Consider the following 18,487-nt stretch of genomic DNA (forward strand, 5'->3'; position numbering starts at 1 on the left):
GGCACAAAACCATTTTTGTTGTGGGATGTCTTTAAAACCAGACAGCTCTGTAACTGTTAGAGTTCAGAGGCAACATGCCTTTCCAGAATGCCTACTCTGACAGAGGTGGTATAGGTTGTTTCCCACGCTCTCATCAGCAGTAAGATGTTTTAGAAGTTGAATTCTCCCTTGCATCCATCTTATATGGAAATATAAATTCCTGCATCAGGATGAAATATGGGTGAATTTATTGTTGATTATGTTATTTCACGGAGACTGTAAGACATCTTTCTTCTTGTGTTTTTTTTTTCCTGCCACCAACTGCAGCAGTGCGCAGGGTAGAAGGGAACAGGACCCATATGTCAGTGGTCTAGGATGGCCAGTGAAGGCTCCAACATCCCAAGTCCTGTGGTCCGTCAGATTGACAAGCAGTTTCTGATTTGTAGCATATGCCTGGACCGCTACAAGAACCCCAAAGTACTTCCCTGTCTGCACACTTTTTGTGAAAGGTAAGTCCCTTCTTTGTGCTTCTAAATAGGCATTTGTCTTGTAGGGGGAGCAGTGACTTTTTCCTGGTAATGGACACGTAGAAGGACAATAAATTCTGGGAAGGCTGGAGAAGCAGGGATGTAGCAACTTTTATTTGCATTGGGGAGGATGAAGGGACATATTTGGATTATGCTCCCTTTATACTGGAGTAAATAGAAAGGAAATGCCATGAAAGGCATGAAAGTTGCACCGGTATGTGTAAGGTGGCAATCAGAATTTGGATCTCTAATTAATAACCTTAAATTTATACTGCTTAGTTAGTAACAATAAAAGCCTTTCTTTGTTGATTTACTAAGTATAGAAAAAATTATCCCATCCTTTAACGTCCAAGGGTTCCACACGTTATTTACATTATTAATAACTCGTAATTAAGTATTTTCATTATTTTGCAACTTGGTTGAATGAAGTAGAAAACCTCTCTGAAAAGCAGTGGGGGAAAATACTGCAGTCTTATACTGTATTCAGCTGAATGTAATGAACATACCTGGTGATGTTTTAATGTTATATTGCCCATTCAAATAGTGGAGAGAATACAGCATCTGCAAGATTTATTGATTAGAGGTCTTGATTGAGGCTGTTGCAGCTGTTTGGGTTATATGTTGAATGGTAGGAAAATAATAGTAAAAGATGCTTTGTGTGACCATTAGTTTACCTTCTTATAATTACAATGAACATATTTAATTTTACAGGATGCAAGAAAAATTGTGGGGTTTTGAGTGTGTAAGACAAAATGGTCTTTTGTAGAAGAATAGGAGACTGATTTTACTGAAGTCAGCAGTGCAACTCCTGCTGCAGTCAATGAAGCTAAGATTTTTCACCATCATGTCTTTCTTGACTTTGGTTCATGTGTAAATCCTAAGGTCAGCTTCTGGTTTTCAGTGTAACCGTTTTACGCTGATCTGGTTATGGAGAGAGGTTGGAAGAACTCCTCCAGTGTACAGCTGATGTACAAAGCCTAAGCTCTCCTTTCACAGAGCCCTTCCTGGGGGTCAGAAGAAGGGCAGCCAAGGGAGGATGAAGAGTGGTGCAAGCAAAGCCTTTGGAAGTGGATGAGAGCCACACAGCTCTGCAAAGTTGCACTTTCTTGATTGGTATTTTGTGAAGAACGTGGTGTAGCACTGCTTGCTTTTCAGACTCCCCAAGAACTGCTTTCTGCAAAGCTTCCTGTCCTTACGAGACTATATTGAATTGCCAGTTGCAGTCAGATGTTGCACATGGCACAGTTGTTAAATTGATATTCCAAGGCAGGAGTAGAACAAACCACTGCATTTTATGGCTCGCAGAATTTTTGTGTCAGATTAGTATTCTGTATAAATCAGTCTTCCTAAAACAAAGAAAAATAAAAAACTTAAACACAAAAATTCTCTTAAACTTTCCTTGACATAAACTGATAACTTAAGGCATGCTTCTCTATATAGTAAAGAGCAAAGCAGAATGAGATCTATTGATTCTTGCTAACTGCCAAATAACATTCCCAATTGAAATAAATGGAAAATTTTCCATTGTCATCATTAGGACCAGGTTTTAGGTCTGAAAAGACTGCAGATAGAAGCTAATAAAGGAGATTCTATTGGAAAGACAAAGGTCAGCTATTGGCTGATGCAATAACTTCTTGTCTGTCAAATTTTATCGGATAGTTTATCATTTTTACTGTCTTGGGAGCAGTACACATCTCAAAGAATGGATCCACTCAGCATGAATGTCTCAAAGAAAGTGCATAACTCTTACGATGATGTTGGCTTATTGAACATTTTTTATGTGGCAGAGAAAAAAGATTTAAAGGTTAAAAAAATCCCTATAATACTTTACTTCTGAAGCCAAGAATATGATTTACCTTTCCTTTTATAAGTAGAGACAGTGCTTTTCAAATGATTTCTTAAATGGAGGAAGGTTTTTTTCCTCTTTGACAACAGCTTCCCTCTCTCTTTCTCCCCTTCCACCTCCTGTTCCCATAGGTGCTTACAGAATTACATTCCAGCCCATAGCTTAACCCTTTCTTGCCCCGTGTGCCGCCAGACTTCCATTCTGCCAGAAAAAGGGGTTTCTGCACTCCAAAACAACTTCTTTATCACCAACCTGATGGATGTCCTGCAACGAACACCGGAGAACAGCATTGAAGAGTCCTCCATCTTGGAGACTGTCACTGCTGTTGCTGCAGGCAAGCCGCTTTCCTGCCCCAATCACGATGGAAATGTAAGTGAGACGAACTCCTGTGAGATGCATAGGGATTGATATGTACTGACTGGTCCAGTTTGCCATGGGTATTTTATTTTGAATTAGAGACAAGGGGAAGGATTGAAATGAAGTGAGTTATTTTATAACTTTTATAATATTTCAGTAAAGACAGGTGGCTTCTTAAAATTAGCAGTACTCAAATACATTTAGTGGAGTAGAGGATTGCATCTTAAAGTAGTCATGATATGGTTTGATTTTATCAACTATTTTGGATGAATCTGCCTTCTGGCTCATTGGGTCATAATTGCTCCCCTACAAGCATCAAGCCTTTTGTCTTTGGGATGGGTTTCCATAGCTATCTGACTTGTAGGCTCAGAGTTGCTGTTGGAACCTGTGGACTTGTTTTGGCAGTATGAGGCAAGCACCTTATAAGCACAACTGACATGCATATTGGCCCAGTAAGATCTGAGGCAGGCCCCAAAAGCCATGTGAGCATATTAATACAGGAGCAAGTAAAAGGGTACTCCAGCTCTGGGTCAGCAGAATGAAAACAAGGTGTTTCTGTTTCACCACTGTGCTTTATGCATCTCATGTACCAGACCTTGTACCAGACCCTATTTTGTTTTGTTTCTTTCCTCCACCTACTTAATTTGCCCAGCATCCCCTCACATTCACCCGCAAAAAGTATCTATGTCATTGACAAGTGCTCCCAGACTGAGGAGGTGCTCCCATATTGCAGTAGCAACTCTGCTCTTACTTCAGCATTTTCAACATTAACCTGTGTGACTTCATGGTAAGTGTATTGGCTCCTGTCTCACAGCCAGGCTTTTGCAAGCATGGAAGTACACGATATTGCAAAGCTGAGCCACACTGCCTGCAAACTTCTGTGCAAACCAAAAAATGTATGCCAGTATTTTAAGACAACTACCTCAGAACTGTTTCATTTGATACTCAGTTTAGGTCTATAGATTGTATAGGAATATTTCAGTTGATAGGTATTTAGAGGGACAGCTTGTTTCCCTCTCCTTTACTAACCTGCTGCAATTGGGTTGACTTACAGAACAGATATGCTGTACAATTCGATTAATGTGTGATGTAGCTTTTTTTAATGTGTGCTATACCTGTATATGTGTAATGGCTATTGGTTAATACATTTCTAGTTTTCCTTTGCATTTTAATGAATTGCCTTCAAATGAAATACCGTTCTTTTTTGATATAGTGGTTGTGACAGGAGCCATTTGATTGTGAAATGCGTAAAAACATCAGAATAAGATGCTGCTTGTTTTGCATTTTGCATTATCAGCTGATAATTCTTTGGCTGTGCTTAGAAAAAAAAAAAAGCTTGTCTGCAGTAAAAACAATTTTCACCTTCTACCTCTCTGAAAACTGCTTTCTAGGAAAAGTTGATATAATAAGTCCTCTAAAATAAACTTACTAGGCTAGGATACGATGGAAGTATCTTCTTGCTCCAGTAAGTTTTTGTGAGGGAGTTGAGGGGAGTCTGAAGGCAACTCCAGATTAAAGCTTTTGCTAGGAGATTAAAAGTCAACTTTCCCACATTCCTCCTTGTGATAAGAGGAGCTAAGTTTGTAGGAAAACTGATTGAGGTTGGGGGCCCTCAGACTGGCTGAAGACATGGGCTTTTCCTGCCTTCACAGGTACACAGCATGAGGACACTATATGTCAAGGAGTAAGTGCCTGGCTGCCAGCAACTGTGCAGGTGACTTTGGAGATTGGGTGACGGGGACTGAGATGGTAGCTGGACAAGAATGCGTGCAAAGAACAGACAGTCATTCTGCACTGATGTCTCCATTCATTTTTTTAATTGCTTTGGGTATAATTATATGTAGTGTAGAGTCAGATCCATTGCGTTTTTACTATCAAAGGAAAAATCTGCAAGTATATTTTATTTAAATACTGCTAGATTTTCTTTTTGTTAGTTTAGAAATAAGTTTGTGTTTAAACGAGCTTTTTCAGTCTCTCTAGCCATGCTGGCTTTAAACCTCTGTGAACTGATGCAGTTATTTTCACATTGACTTTCCTATCTGCTTCTGTCTTGGCCTTCCTGAGGCCCTGTAAATTAGGTACTTTCCCTTCCAGTTGGTCTCCTGGACACCGCTACTGTTTTCCATCCTTGTGTGCACATCCTAGTCCTTCTGTGCACATCCTCTCACCCTGTTGTGGCACATTTGTGTGTGTGCTTATGACGAACGAAACTCAGCTTGTAATACCTTAACGTAATGATTTCCTGTGCTTGAACTATAAACCAATACTTCCTCATTCACCCAACACAGAGCACAATAGCACATCTTTGTGAAATTGGGGTAGTAGGGCACATATGCAATGGAACTTCTGAACCTAAGAGAAGATTTTTATCTTCTGTCTTCCCATGGAAATAACATCAGCTTTATTCTCAGTTACTGAACACCTACAGCTCCTGTTGTTTGTTTTTTTTTCTTCTTTTATCTGAACTCAAAGTGAAACATAGCTTAGATCCTAAGATCCACACTTCTATGAGTGCAATTTATTTTCTGTTTATAGAGTACAACAAGAGAGCATATTCAATGCTAAATTAAATGCTTTTTAACAGAAGTGCATGTCTTATCCGGCTAGCTTTTTTTCTCGAGATATCAGATAATAGCTTGATGTATTGACACAATATTGTTACTTGCTACCTGTGTACTACTAGAAAAATGAGGAATCACCTATCCTTCATATTCTGAAGTCTCTTCATAAGATTCCTTTTAAACCTTTTCTTTCCTCCTTGCTTCTGTACTTCTTAATATCTCACTTATTTGTGACATTCAAATCTAGTGTTGTTTGGGGTGTTTTTTTGTACTCTGTAAATAATATTCAGTGTGACTTTGAGATTAAATGAAAAGTCAAATATCAGAGTTTACCTTCAGTGAGCAGTAGAACTGATAAACTGAGCTAAATGCTGGCAAAATGTTTTTCTCCCTGACTAGAAACAGAAATACAGTTAGGAAGCAGTACTGTTACTTTGATATAATAACATTTGATTAAATTGGAAAGATCTACAAGGGATTTGGGATGGTTTGCTTGCATGTAAGCATGCTATTTAAGTCATGACAGTTTTACAGAACTTTTCTTTTAAATCTGCTTAAAGCTTTCAGGTTTACTGCACAGATAGGCAAAAGCAAAGACTTAGAACCTGGGCTTTCCTAAATTTCACCAAATAGTCAGTGAGGAGTCCGTGGGTAATCCAGACTTGTATTCTTCTAAGAGCCAAAGCATGCAAATGTAATACACGCACTGGCACTGTGAGATAGGAACCAAGTGTGTGTGAGAGATCAGAAAGAGGGCTGGCAAAGAGCAAATAGCTCCTTTTTACTCTGGGCTACTATTTTAATTCAAACAAATCCAAAGCAGTAGACGAACAACACGATTATTCAAATGTTATTTTGGATAAATGAGGCTTATGATTGCTGAGAGTCTTTTCTTGAGACTTGCGCTTTGAAGGGCTGGAATTAATGTGCTTTGGATTTGTGAAATCCATTTTAGAAGTATGTGCAGCACTGATTACGCAAATGAAAAAAAAAACAACCTGTAAATTCAGTTAAATTACAGTGGAGAAGACATGCATGGGTCTCTAATTAGAACTTGGTTCTGAAGAATCCTGTTCTGGTTTAGCATGTAGTCAGTAAATGGGATTTCAGAACACAGTGGGTATTAACTTATGTTCCATTACAGCTAGTGGGAATGTTTTCATTGATTTGTTTCATGACTTCTGTAGAATCATAGTGGAAACCAGTGTTGGACACCATGCCTACCCTAGAGCTCCCATCCACTTGGGAAAGAGAGTTCAGGCAAAGATTTTTTTCTGACAACAAACCTGTTAACGTGAGCAACTTGCAGGGAATGTCACAAAATATGAGGCTGATGTTGGGAATGGAGGGGAGAGAACGAAAGCTAGCAGTATGTGTCTGTCTGTATGTAGAAATTATGAAAAAAGAATCTTAGTTGATTAAGAAATGCTTGAAAAAATCATAGGGAATCAACTTATCAAAAAACTTCAAGCCTGCATCATATTAATAATAGCTTTTCTTTCTCCTTCAACTATGGCACAATCCAAAAACTTTCATGGGAAATGGGAATCATTTCACTCACACCATTTTGAATGCGGCTGAGACAAAGACTACCGTTTTTGTGTGCAGACATATGTCTTAACTCTTTGTGGTCTGCATGCTAATCCATTTTGTCTTCTGTTTCTCTAGCACTTGAATGTATGTTGCTGTAAATGTAATGATGCTTGTTACAAAATATTTAATAGGAAACAGAAGTACTGCATTATTCTTTCATTGTGTCCAAAAACAACAAATATTGAACAAGTAGGGAGCTTGTTAAAGTGTCCTGTACATGAGCTGTGAAGAGGCAAAAGGATGAACTTCTGACACAGATTTAAAATAAATGAACACTTACGGCCATATAAAAATACTTAGCTTCCTAATAATCAACATTTTATTTTCCAAATTTTTGAAGCCTTTGTAAAGAATTTAAATCAAAAATTGTGTTTAACTGACTTCCTCTATGCACTGTGAGACAGTACCATATATTAAAGCCTACCAAAGTCACTGCCAGGATTTGGAAGATGTGGTACTGTAAGACTCCTAAGTTCAGAGTTAGTGGAGTGTGTTGATAGGAGTTGCTACTGTTTAGATCTACATGTTCTTTTTCTTGCTGATGCATTCTATCTTATCCAGTTTATTTAGGACAGTTTTTACTTTGTCTCTAAAATGGCTTACTCAAGTGACCATCAAATAACTAACCCCTCACTGCATGTGCATTTCATATCTTGTGAACTGTGATAAGACAGAAGAATGGGAATATGAGGGAAAGGAGCTTTGATAAGAAAAAATCCATTAATGCTAATAAGCCATATGCAAATGGTAGTTCTTCGTTCACCCTCCTAATTCTCAAGACGAGAAGAACCAGCTCCGTTGCACAGAGCTGTTACAGGTCCCTCTGCTCACCTGAAAACAGCTGGTTCTACTCTACCAGTGCAGCCACCTAATGTCAACCAACATCTCCAGCACACCTCTCATAGTGTGAGGTCTGAATGCCAAAAGTATCAACCAAATTATTGGAGATTCTGATGCTATGTTCTGAATGCAAGATAGCTGACAATTGCTTTCTTTGAAGCAAATAACAAGATTCCTTACACGCTCTGAAATAGGCCTAAAATACTTTGTGTTCAAGAAGTTTCTAGTTGTAAAAGAATTCTCATGCTGAAATTGCATATTTGTGCATTAATTGGACTAGCATATGGTTTCGGGCACAGACTTTTCTGTCACAATCTTCTGTTCCAATTGTAGATCAGAATTCTAATTACAATCTTAGATATAGGGTTTTGATGGTTTTCAGGGGTTAGTAATAGGGTATGGATCTTTCCCCTTACAGCACAGTGGTTCATTGAAGATGCTTTTCTGTACAAATAAACATGGTGTTTGGTAATCTCGATTGTGTTTGTGTTGCACAGGTGACCCTGTTAGGAAAAAACAGCTGAAGATTACATTTTCTTTGGCAGTCCCTTATGGAGACTGAGGTTTGAATTCATGAGGGGACCTGAGTTCCCTGATATTTTGTGGAGAAATAAAGAGACCAGAACATAGTATTGTATAAAGACAATGCTAGAGCTAGCCTTGAGGTCTGATGTTGTTTCCTGCGTTACTGATTTATGTTTTCCAACAGAATAAAATGCATTTTAAAGAGTGTTTTGGTAGGAAATACATATGAATAACAGATATCTTTTAAGTCGTAGATTATTGACATCAAACATAGCAGAAAGTTTGTTTCTTTTTAAACCATAAGCTAAGAGCTTAGATAATAACATGAGTTTAAGACCCAGAAAGATGTGCTTTGAACTGATTTTACTGCTGCAGCTGTGTTTTAATCTAGAATTGTGCATTTTTTCAGGTGATGGAGTTTTACTGCCGGTCTTGTGAGACAGCCATGTGCAGGGAGTGTACAGAGGGAGAACATGCAGAGCATCCCACAGTACCACTCAAGGATGTGGTAGAGCAACACAAAGCTTCTCTTCAAGTTCAGTTGGATTCTGTCAACAAACGGTATGGAGTCTCCCCTGACTGTTTTTCTGCTTTCATTTTTGCTACCAGCTTCCTCTCTTACTCTCAGTAGATGTTTTAATGTGCTTGTGCCATGGACCTTTTCTTAAAGAATAGAGGTAGTGAGGATTGTGCAAAAAAAGAAAAAATATTGAGTGTACCATACCATTGAGTATGATGCATTGAGGGATTAGAGGAAAGATCTAAAGATTCCTATCAGTCTTTTGCAAAACAGAAGCCATTAGAAATTCAAGTGTTCTCCAAAGAGAGAGAATAAAATGTTATGGAGAAAAGAACTAGCTCATCATTATTTTCATAATAAAGAAGTTCTACTGTATGCTTAGAATACAGCACAGACTTTACTCTGTAAGAAGATATTTTTAAAAAAGTTGTAGGTCTGATTCCTCATTATTAGTAAATACATCTGCATAAACAAGAGAAAATCCAAGGCCTCCCTGCTGAAACTTCCTGAAGTCCAAAGGATTTCCACATGTGAGGGCCCTAGCTTAGCCTTATTTTATCAGACTAAAATTATAACTGTGTGGTTATAAAAGGAATGAACTTGCTTCTGTGAAGTGGGGGAGTTTAAAGACAGACTGGTGATAAGTTCATTTCATCAAAAATTTCAGGGCAAGGGCCATTGTTTGATGACTTTTGAAACAGCAGTCTTTGTAATTTAATCCCTCCCTCAGGCTTCCAGAGATCGACTCAGCACTTCATTTTATATCTGAAATCATACACCAGTTAACCAACCAAAAGGCTAGCATCGTAGATGACATTCATTCCACTTTTGATGAACTCCAGAAGACTTTAAATGTACGAAAGAGTGTGCTGCTTATGGAACTGGAAGTGAATTATGGCCTTAAACACAAAGTAAGATGCATGTTTTGTTTTAATGAATAACTATTAATTTAATCAGCCAGTTTTTACAAATGATTCAGGATGCCAGTTTGACAAGCTGTGTCTGGGATCTTGAGAATGTTGTCTTCCTGAAATCAAGTGTTGCACAACCTTGCTTGTAGGTGCCCAGCCTCCAAAATGGAATCTAGACTTTATAGGCAGCTAACCCTGTGTGTATGATATGTGAGGATCTAAAATAGCCAGCACGCTAAGCAGGAGTCTGCTTAAGGCCCACATGTTTTATGTGCAGATGCCAATAAGGGAACACCAAAGTCAAGTCTGGATCATTGGGTTACAGCTCCATGACAGTCCTGTGTATCTTCTCCCATGAGTAATTTTTCCCTGAAGGAACCAGGCAAGGTTCCTTTCAAATACTTGATAAGGTATTTCACCCTAGAATTCAGGGATTGAAATGTATGGAGTGCAGAGGCATCTCATTTTCTAAGTGGAATGCAGAGAGCAACAGATTTCAGAGTTGTGTTCTTTAACTTTCTATGTGGGTGATTGAATCTTGCATTTTTCCCCTGTATTGTGGACTAAGTTTCAGAGGAAAAAAAAAAACAGAAATTTGCCCCTTTTTCAGAGAGAAGCCTGTACCGTGATGGAAAGAGCTTTTACTGAGGAATAAGTCTGAAATACTCAAATTGAAGACTTTGTCTTCCTGGGCATCAGTTGGCTGTTTTATGTAAAAGGAAGATATCTCTCCTCAGAATGCCTGATAGTAATGACATCTTTGGACATTCTCTGTGATTACTATCAGTTTCAACATCACCAGGTGTTTGAAGCTGAAGAGAGATGTATTTCAGGATCTGGAACAAGCTAGGTTGTTAGGATGGGCTGGGCTGGTGAAAATTGCAGAATTCTAATACATAGACAAGTGGTGTGCTTTCAGGGATGCAGGGAGTCCAGAATCCTCGGGGCACAGAATTTACTCATCACTAAAGCTAAGGAGCTGCTGAGGAGGTTTTTTAGCATAAAAAATTTGGACTTATATCTTAAGTTCATCCAAACAAATCTAAGATGTCCCAAAACTTTATTTTCTCAGCAAGAAAATATAGTCAACTGTGTGTACAAAACTTACAAAAGGTGGTATACAATGTTAAATTATCATATGGTTGTTTAAGGGCACATTTGACTTTTTAATGTAGAGAACCAAAGTTTTATGAAGTTGTACATAAGCACTAAAAGAGGTATTTCCTGTTAGTACAGAAAGAGTGATTAGAATAAATTTTTGTTTTTGAGTGAGTAGAGAGCCTGCAAAATGTTACAAACCCAAATATTTCCCACTCAGCTTTGGTTTCAAATGAACTGAGAGAGGCCTCATGTAAAATGCAGTAAACACATCTTAAATATTAGTTATGGTAGGACTGAATATTTTCTGTGTCTGTAATGAAAGAAAACAATACTAAGAGTATAGTTGTTGTAAAATGTAGCCGCAAATCATCTTCCTTCGTGCTCTGTGGTTTATCCCGAGTGTATGGACTTTTATCATCCTGGGACTTTAGTAGTCATGCTATCTGTTCAACTAGTTATTTATGTTCTGGAGTAAAGACAAGGCAGACTGGAAATGCCTTGAAATGAGTCCTGAGATGTTTTCAGGTGTCTAGAGAAACAGATAACTTGAAACTTAGTGAAGTGTTTAAATCAGCCTACTTTCTTTTGCTTGCAGTAGATTTCACACTGTTATCACTCCTTCATATGAATAATTTGTCAGACTTTTTTCTCCAGTAAGTAGAGAAAAACAGATAGTTTTATGCAAATCAGAAGTAAAATGCCCTTAAGAACACAGCATTATAGCACAGTGTTCATCAGCAAGGGAAGAGTGTCTCACAGTAATACAGCCAACAGTTTCCAAGTTTAATTAGAACAACTGAATTATTTCAAAAATGCTTACTTGACAGTAGCAGTCAACAAAACAACTTCTGTGATTAGCAGTAATGTTTGTGCCCTAGTTCTTCTCAGTAGGAAAAACATACCATATGTATGACTGAGTACTTTTTGGGGACTTTCTCTTTAAAGATGTGGGAGCAAATGGAATGTTTGAGCTTTCCAAACTCCCATGAGTTTCTCCGTTAGGCTGCTATAATTCAAGGATCATTTTTCTAATTCACTGCGAAACCAGTTTTAGGAAATTTTAATCTTGTTCCCAGCCCATGCCTCACAGTTTTGATGTCAGTACTGCTCTAAGGATTTTAGACTGAGGGCCAGAACTGAGCCTATAATGGAAGCTCTTTTTCAGTCTTGAATATAGAGTAGCTACTTGCTGCCCATCAAAATTGCAGGATACTCCATCCAACTCTTTCCAGTATCCCCAACACAATACCTTCATATTCTTCCCCAAAGAGGAGTAACCCAAAGTTTCTCCTGGCCCTGAAGAGATAATTTTATGAAACTCTTCTTATAGCCTCCCTTATTGATGGGCCTGATGACTGAAAATCTCTCTGCAGGTACACACATTACAGCTTGCTTTTCAGTAACTATCTCATTAACTGTGAGGGCTAGATGGAAGGATGCTTAAAATTCTATGTTTATTTACAAATTAAAAAAAAGAAAATGAAGAAAGTGAGGAAATAATTCAACCTACTGAGGCAGCGGATGTGTAAAGCCGTGGTGATCCAAATGGGGTACATTGTTTTCTGTTGCAGTGTGATATTCCAAGAATTTGTAGCGAGTCAATATGGTATGTTTTCTACAATGAGACTTAAAAAAATTCCACAAAACTTTAAAGTACTATAAATGGTATTTCTATAAAGGCCTTCAGGGGTGAAGCATGCTAATGTTGCTAGCATAAATCCTGCCATGTGATGCTGATGTGGTGTTTGGCAATGCATGCAGGTTCTCCAAACCCAGCTGGATACCTTGCTTGAAGGACAAGAGAGCATTAAAAGTTGCAGCAACTTTACAGCCCAGGCCCTCAACCATGGCACCGAAACTGAAGTGCTGTTGGTGAAGAAGCAGATGAGTGACAAGCTGAATGAACTGGCTGAGCGGGATTTCCCCTTGCAGCCCCGTGAAAACGATCAGTTGGACTTCATAGTGGAAACGGAAGGCCTGAAAAAGTCCATTCACAATTTGGGCACTATTTTAACCACCAATGCTGTTGCCTCTGAAACAGTTGCCACAGGTGAGGGACTGCGGCAGACTGTGATCGGACAGCCCATGTCCGTCACCATCACCACCAAGGACAAAGATGGGGAGCTCTGTAAGTCCGGGAACGCTTACCTCACTGCTGAGCTGAGCACGCCTGATGGAAGTGTAGCAGATGGAGAAATACTTGACAATAAAAATGGCACTTACGAATTTTTGTATACTGTTCAGAAAGAAGGGGATTTCACATTGTCACTGAGACTTTACGATCAACACATCAAGGGCAGCCCATTTAAACTGAAAGTGGTCAGATCGGCAGACGTATCCCCTACCACTGAGGGGGTTAAGAGACGTGTTAAATCTCCTGGCAGTGGTCATGTGAAGCAGAAAGCTGTGAAAAGACCTGCAAGCATGTACAGCACTGGAAAAAGAAAAGAGAATCCCATTGAAGATGATTTGATCTTCAGAGTAGGTAGGTGACTTCTCTGCTAACTACTGCCATAAGCTAAAGCAATTCAGGGAAATTGGATGAAAATTTCCCAGTGTAAAATTATTTTAAGACTAAGGTTCTAAGTAGAGCAACCTGATAATACTTCTAGGCCTCTTAATTATTACACATATACATTTTAAAAGCACATGTTTCAGACTTTCTACTGGCAAATATTTAGTTAGAATTGGGGTTGAGAAATGCATACATCTGATTATCATAAAAGATTTTACATGGCAGAATAACAAGACCAATGCTGCAGATTTGTATTGAACTACTACTTTTAAAAATTGTATGGCAAGAGACAAAGTAGGAGGATTCTGTCTCTAAAATGACTGCCCTAGACGTTAATCTAATTAATTAACCAGGATCTACATGTTAAAACCTATGATCAAACATAGTTATTCCTTGATGTCAGCATAGGACAAAACTATGATTTCCTTTATTTGTTGTTTGTTTCTTTAAAAGTGTCTTGTATTTTTTCCCGCTATCTAAACATGTTTCCTCCTTCATATAATGTGGTAGTATCTCGAAGTTTGTGGGTTTCTAATGGCTTGTAAAATATAGATGCTATTTATTCTGATTTTCTTTCAGCTCTTTTGGGGTAATCTATTTTTAAGCTACCATAATTTATATGTTATACAAATAGTTAACTTATATAGTTAAAAACAGCAACAACAACTTTTCACTTTGCACAACTAAAGAAGAAAACGAAGTTGATTTCCGGTATTGTACAAGTCTGTATATCACATTTGAGCACTTATCAAAAAAGTAGCTTCAGCTTGAGCAGAGCCTCCTCAACAATAACGGCACTTGGTTGTCCAAAGCTGGTAGGTGCCTTTTGTTAATTTAATACCCAACATTGCTTTGCCTCTAGCAGGAGGGTGTTACGATCACAAAACCTATTGATGAGTTGTTAAGGAAAAAAACCTTGCACAGAGGCAGAGTAATCAGGTCTGGACTCCTGCAGGAATGGAAAGAGACCTGTGGCTTTTCCCAAATATGATTTCACTGATAATGCTGGTTAAGAGCTACAGAGAGTATGTATAGAAGTTTCTGAGATTTTCTGGGCACTTTGTTTTGAGACAAGGTAAAACGAGTTTAGGATGATGCCTGAACCCTGCCTGAAAGAAAACATTTCTTTGATCTCTTCTGGAAGTGGTTGTGCCACATCATACGATAGAGCATATGCTAGGTTGGATGAGCAGATTTAAAGTCCTGAAATAATTTTAAAACTTTTAGCATTGTTATTATAAAGCTTTCAGTATGGCCTAACATGATTTCAGGTTGTGATTTCTACTTCTGTATCCCTTGTTTCTAGTATCAGCTTCTAACCTAACTGCCAAATAGTGCTATGGCTCCAGTTGGTTGCTATTGTTTTAATGATTCTCTCTACTACACCATGAACTCTAATACAGTTGTGAATATTTTCTGAAAAGTGTGGTGCCTTTTCATTGTGATGCAATCATGACTGTGTGCTTTATTTTGGAGCTTTTTTTTCCTTCCTTTTCCCTGTCTTTCTGTGTCCTCTCATTCTTCAAAGAAAAAAAGAGCTACAGCTGCACATATCTCACAGCTTTTCCTCGAGGACAGCCCTCAAGATTTTCCACATTTGAGATGTTATTGAAAAACTGAACTGAGAATAACGCTTAATCTCACTCCGCATTTTGTTCTTGGCTTCTCATTTCACAAAATGATCCTAGATAGAGATGTTCCTGTGGGATTATATATGCATCATCTGAAAAGTCTCTAAGGAGTTGTAGCTGTAATGCTCTAGCTTTTTCACACTCTTCCAAAATCTGTGTGCTTAATAAACTAGAACTTCTGACATTTGTGCAGGGAGTGTCTTCAGGAATTTAAGATTTGTTTGGCTCCAGTTTCTAATTACTCAGGACACTTGAGGTTTGGTTCATTTGTTGATGAAGTTATGCAAAATGAAGTTTATTGCTCTTTTCCAGCACAACTGTGTATCTGTTTGGATCCCATTGTTGAATTCCTCTGATAGCCCTGGCCAAATGTGGATTTTTGTTTAAAACTACAGAAGATAAAACCTGCACTTGGGTTCCAGAGGTACATATGGCTGTGCTGGAGAATCATACTGTAACATTCCTATGGCATCCGAGTATATGGAGCGTGCTATTGTATGTACGTTGAAATATGGGCTTTTATGCAGACCTTAATCAATCAGCTCCTAGCAGAAGATCATTCTTGTGTGAATATCAACTTGAACACAGTGTTAGTGCAGATAAATGTTTTCATTCATGGGGAACTAGGCATTGTATCATTTGCCAATTCCATAATATTCATTGCTTTTAAAATGACGTATGGTTCTGTTCAGACTTTTTAAACCTCAGGATATTGACTGCACATTCGTACAGTTGTGTAATGCATTAATTAAAAGGACAGAGCATTTCTTGCTTCCTCTTCTTTCAGTTATTTACATCCTCAACAAAAACCAGGCATGATCTTTAAGAGTGTGTCCATGCAGTTCTCATGTTCTGAATGTTTCAGCCTGCTGAACTTAGTACATTAATGAAAGCATGGAATCGTAGAATGGCTTGCATTGGAAGGGACTTTCAAGATCGTCTAGATCTAACTTGCAAGCAAAAAAATCTATCTTTGTGGCATGTAGTAAGTCTGTGCAAACAAAACCTGTTTGTGATTTCTAGAAAATAATTTTTGCATATGGTGTTTGCTTCTACTGCAAGGGGTAGAAAGCATTGAAGTGAGAGGAAAAGCTCTTCTGTTGCTCTGCTCATGTGCCTTAGACCTATGCTGAGTAGAAGTGAGGGATGTTTGGTAACAGCACTTCCACCCTCCCTGGTAAATCTTGGCCGTGTTCTCCAAAGGAGAATTAAGAGCCATGCATGTGTGGCTACTCTTGTCCAGAGCCCCATCTGGTGCTCTAGCTCTGCCATGCCTTGGTATTTTTTTTCTGTCACTTTTCATGACTGAGTTCTTTGACTGCTTAGCAGTAGTGGTGCCATTTCCCACTTCAACTGCATTTTCTCTTTCTTTATTTATGCCTGGAATTGGCATCAGGCTCAGCCAGATGGAGAATTGGCTCTCTGCTGGAAAGTTCAATTTTTCTTTTCCTTAGAGTGTGTTTAGTTGTCTGTTCAGCATGTAACTGAGCATCTAAATTTAGCTAAATTTAATGAGTAACTCACTCTAATTTTAAGGGGGGAAAAAGCACCTTTAGCAGTACGTTCTGTCAGCTTCCTTACTAGGTATGAATGTCGTCATCTGGGCTGTTATCAATGCTGAAAGTGAAGAAGAGGCTGACTGTGAATTTACTCTGTGAGAACTCATGAACAAAGCCTGTGTAATAATAGCTGTCATGTATTTATGGCTGATAAAGTCTGCAAATTCAAAGCAGAGTTAGGTGGAGCAGAGGTGCTAGACTTAAATTTGACAAATAATAAATGGTGAGCTGTGTGTAGGTTTTAGGGAAATGTTTAAACTTTCTAGGGCTCATACTTATAATTAAATTTTCTCTAAAGACCTCTTGCTGACACTCTGTAGTGATTTTTCCTGTCTGAAAGAGATGGGGCTGTCCATGAATATGTACTTTTTAAGCAACTACAAAAACATAAATAGGTTCTGTGCGTAACCATCTTGAAAAAAGAGTGAAATTTTCTAACTGCAGTTAGCTCCCTTGTATGCAAGGTCCAGAGGAATTCTAGCTACTCAGCAGGAAACAGCTTCTTCTCTTTCCATACCCTTAACTCCTTCCTTACTTTTCCCTACCCAAGCCACCTTACAGCCTGGCTAAGGGCATTGGAGAAAGAATGGATGTATAAGTGTAGCTGGTTGGCATTCTGAGAAAAAGCAAAGCCAGGAAACAAGAAGACAACTCTGTCATACCTGTTTGTGCAGCCTATATGTTGATCTTTCCATACTGTTCAGTTTTATCTTTTTTTTTCAGTGTTATACAGAGATCAGACCCAGAAGAGTTATTTGATGGTGTAGGTAGGAAAGAAATGGTAGCTATACAATATGCTATGGCTACTGCATCCTCTCAACTCTCCCATTAACCTCTAATCTTTCTGAAGGATTTTTGTGTCATTGAAGACAATCCCTTTCTAATTGAGAGGGGTGGTATGCTGCTTCTGTTTTAGGAAGCTGGTAAGTCTAGTTTAGCAAGCAGAGACATCATTAGCCATATCAGCGAAATTTAGAAAGCAAAACCACTTCTGTTACTATGAATATAAGGAATGTACATTGTTCAACAGGTTCATCCAGATGGCCAGCACTTACACAGCAAAACTTAGTTGCATGATATAATTTTTAAAGTTTCCTGTAATTTTAATAGGTCTTTTTTTTTTTTTTTTTTTTTTTTTTTTTTTTTTTTTTTCCTTCTTCTTGATGAGATTCAACCTGGCCTGTACTGAAATTGTGAAGTGTTCTGGTTGTGCTGCATAGTCTTGAGCTGAAAATGGCTGCCCTTTTGTTGAAATCATATCTTCAAAGCTAAATTAATTGGTTTGTGCAGGGTAAGCTGAATAATACTCAAAGGAATTAGATAGGGATAAATCTAATCTGATTGTTTATTTAGAGAGCTGTTTACAAAAACAGTATAAAAGGAACTGTTCCACAGCTTCCTAACTGCTCTGCTTGGCCTTACCTTTTGAAAACCCTCCTCTCCCAGTCCCATACAACTTGCTGCAGAAGTTGGAGTAAAATGTCTTTTGTTCTGTTGTGTCCAAGCAGTAGCTCAGAACAAGAGAGAGATGAGTCTGGATGAAGACAGAGACAAAAGATTCAGGCTTTCATCTCCATGCCAGGCTTCCTGGGGAGCCCTGCAATACCCCAGACCCTGATTTGGTCCCTAGATTGTCCTCTCTCCCCAGCCCTGTGCATATGAAATGTCTCACCAGGCTAAGGAGGAATGGGTGACTGTCCAGAGAATGGAGGACAAAGCATTGGTTGCCTTGATAGAGAAGGGAGGTATCTTGCAGTAAAAGATGCTGATGTATCTCTCAGGCAGGTATGTTTATAAGGAGGGAATCTTGGCTTAAAAGGGAGGAGCTGTCATCCTTTGTTGTAACAGACATGGTTGCAGGATCCTGCTTTTCCAGAGTGTTTACATACATTACCATAAGATTTCCTCTCACATGAGATACTGGTGTAGTGAGTTATTCAAATTAGAAACTTCAGAGTTTCCTGTTCTCTTCCTGAACTTAACTTAGGACATCAGGTGTGTTTCACTGACCTCATCTTTCTC

The 18,487-nt window shown here is 38.6% G+C and overlaps 1 protein-coding gene across 4 annotated transcripts in view; it reads left to right on the forward strand.

Moving 5' to 3' along the window:
• Window positions 1–333: 333 nt before the first annotated feature.
• The window catches only part of TRIM2 (tripartite motif containing 2), a gene marked incomplete at its 3' end in the record, with an annotated part of 32,893 nt that continues 14,739 nt past the window's right edge, over window positions 334–18,487 (forward strand). The window contains exons 1-5 of one of the 4 annotated variants that reach the window (XM_079534906.1): window positions 334–488; window positions 2,484–2,721; window positions 8,638–8,789; window positions 9,479–9,659; window positions 12,522–13,245. In XM_079534906.1, the coding sequence (XP_079391032.1) occupies window positions 355–488; window positions 2,484–2,721; window positions 8,638–8,789; window positions 9,479–9,659; window positions 12,522–13,245 (1,429 nt within the window). In that variant the 5' untranslated portion in view covers window positions 334–354. The remainder of the gene's footprint in view (window positions 489–2,483; window positions 2,722–8,637; window positions 8,790–9,478; window positions 9,660–12,521; window positions 13,246–18,487) is intronic. The other 3 variants (XM_079534905.1, XM_079534907.1, XM_079534908.1) reach the window with 3 other exon arrangements.

Source organism: Tetrao urogallus, assembly GCF_951394365.1.
Source record: "Tetrao urogallus genome assembly, chromosome: 4".
NCBI lineage: Eukaryota > Metazoa > Chordata > Aves > Galliformes > Phasianidae > Tetrao > Tetrao urogallus.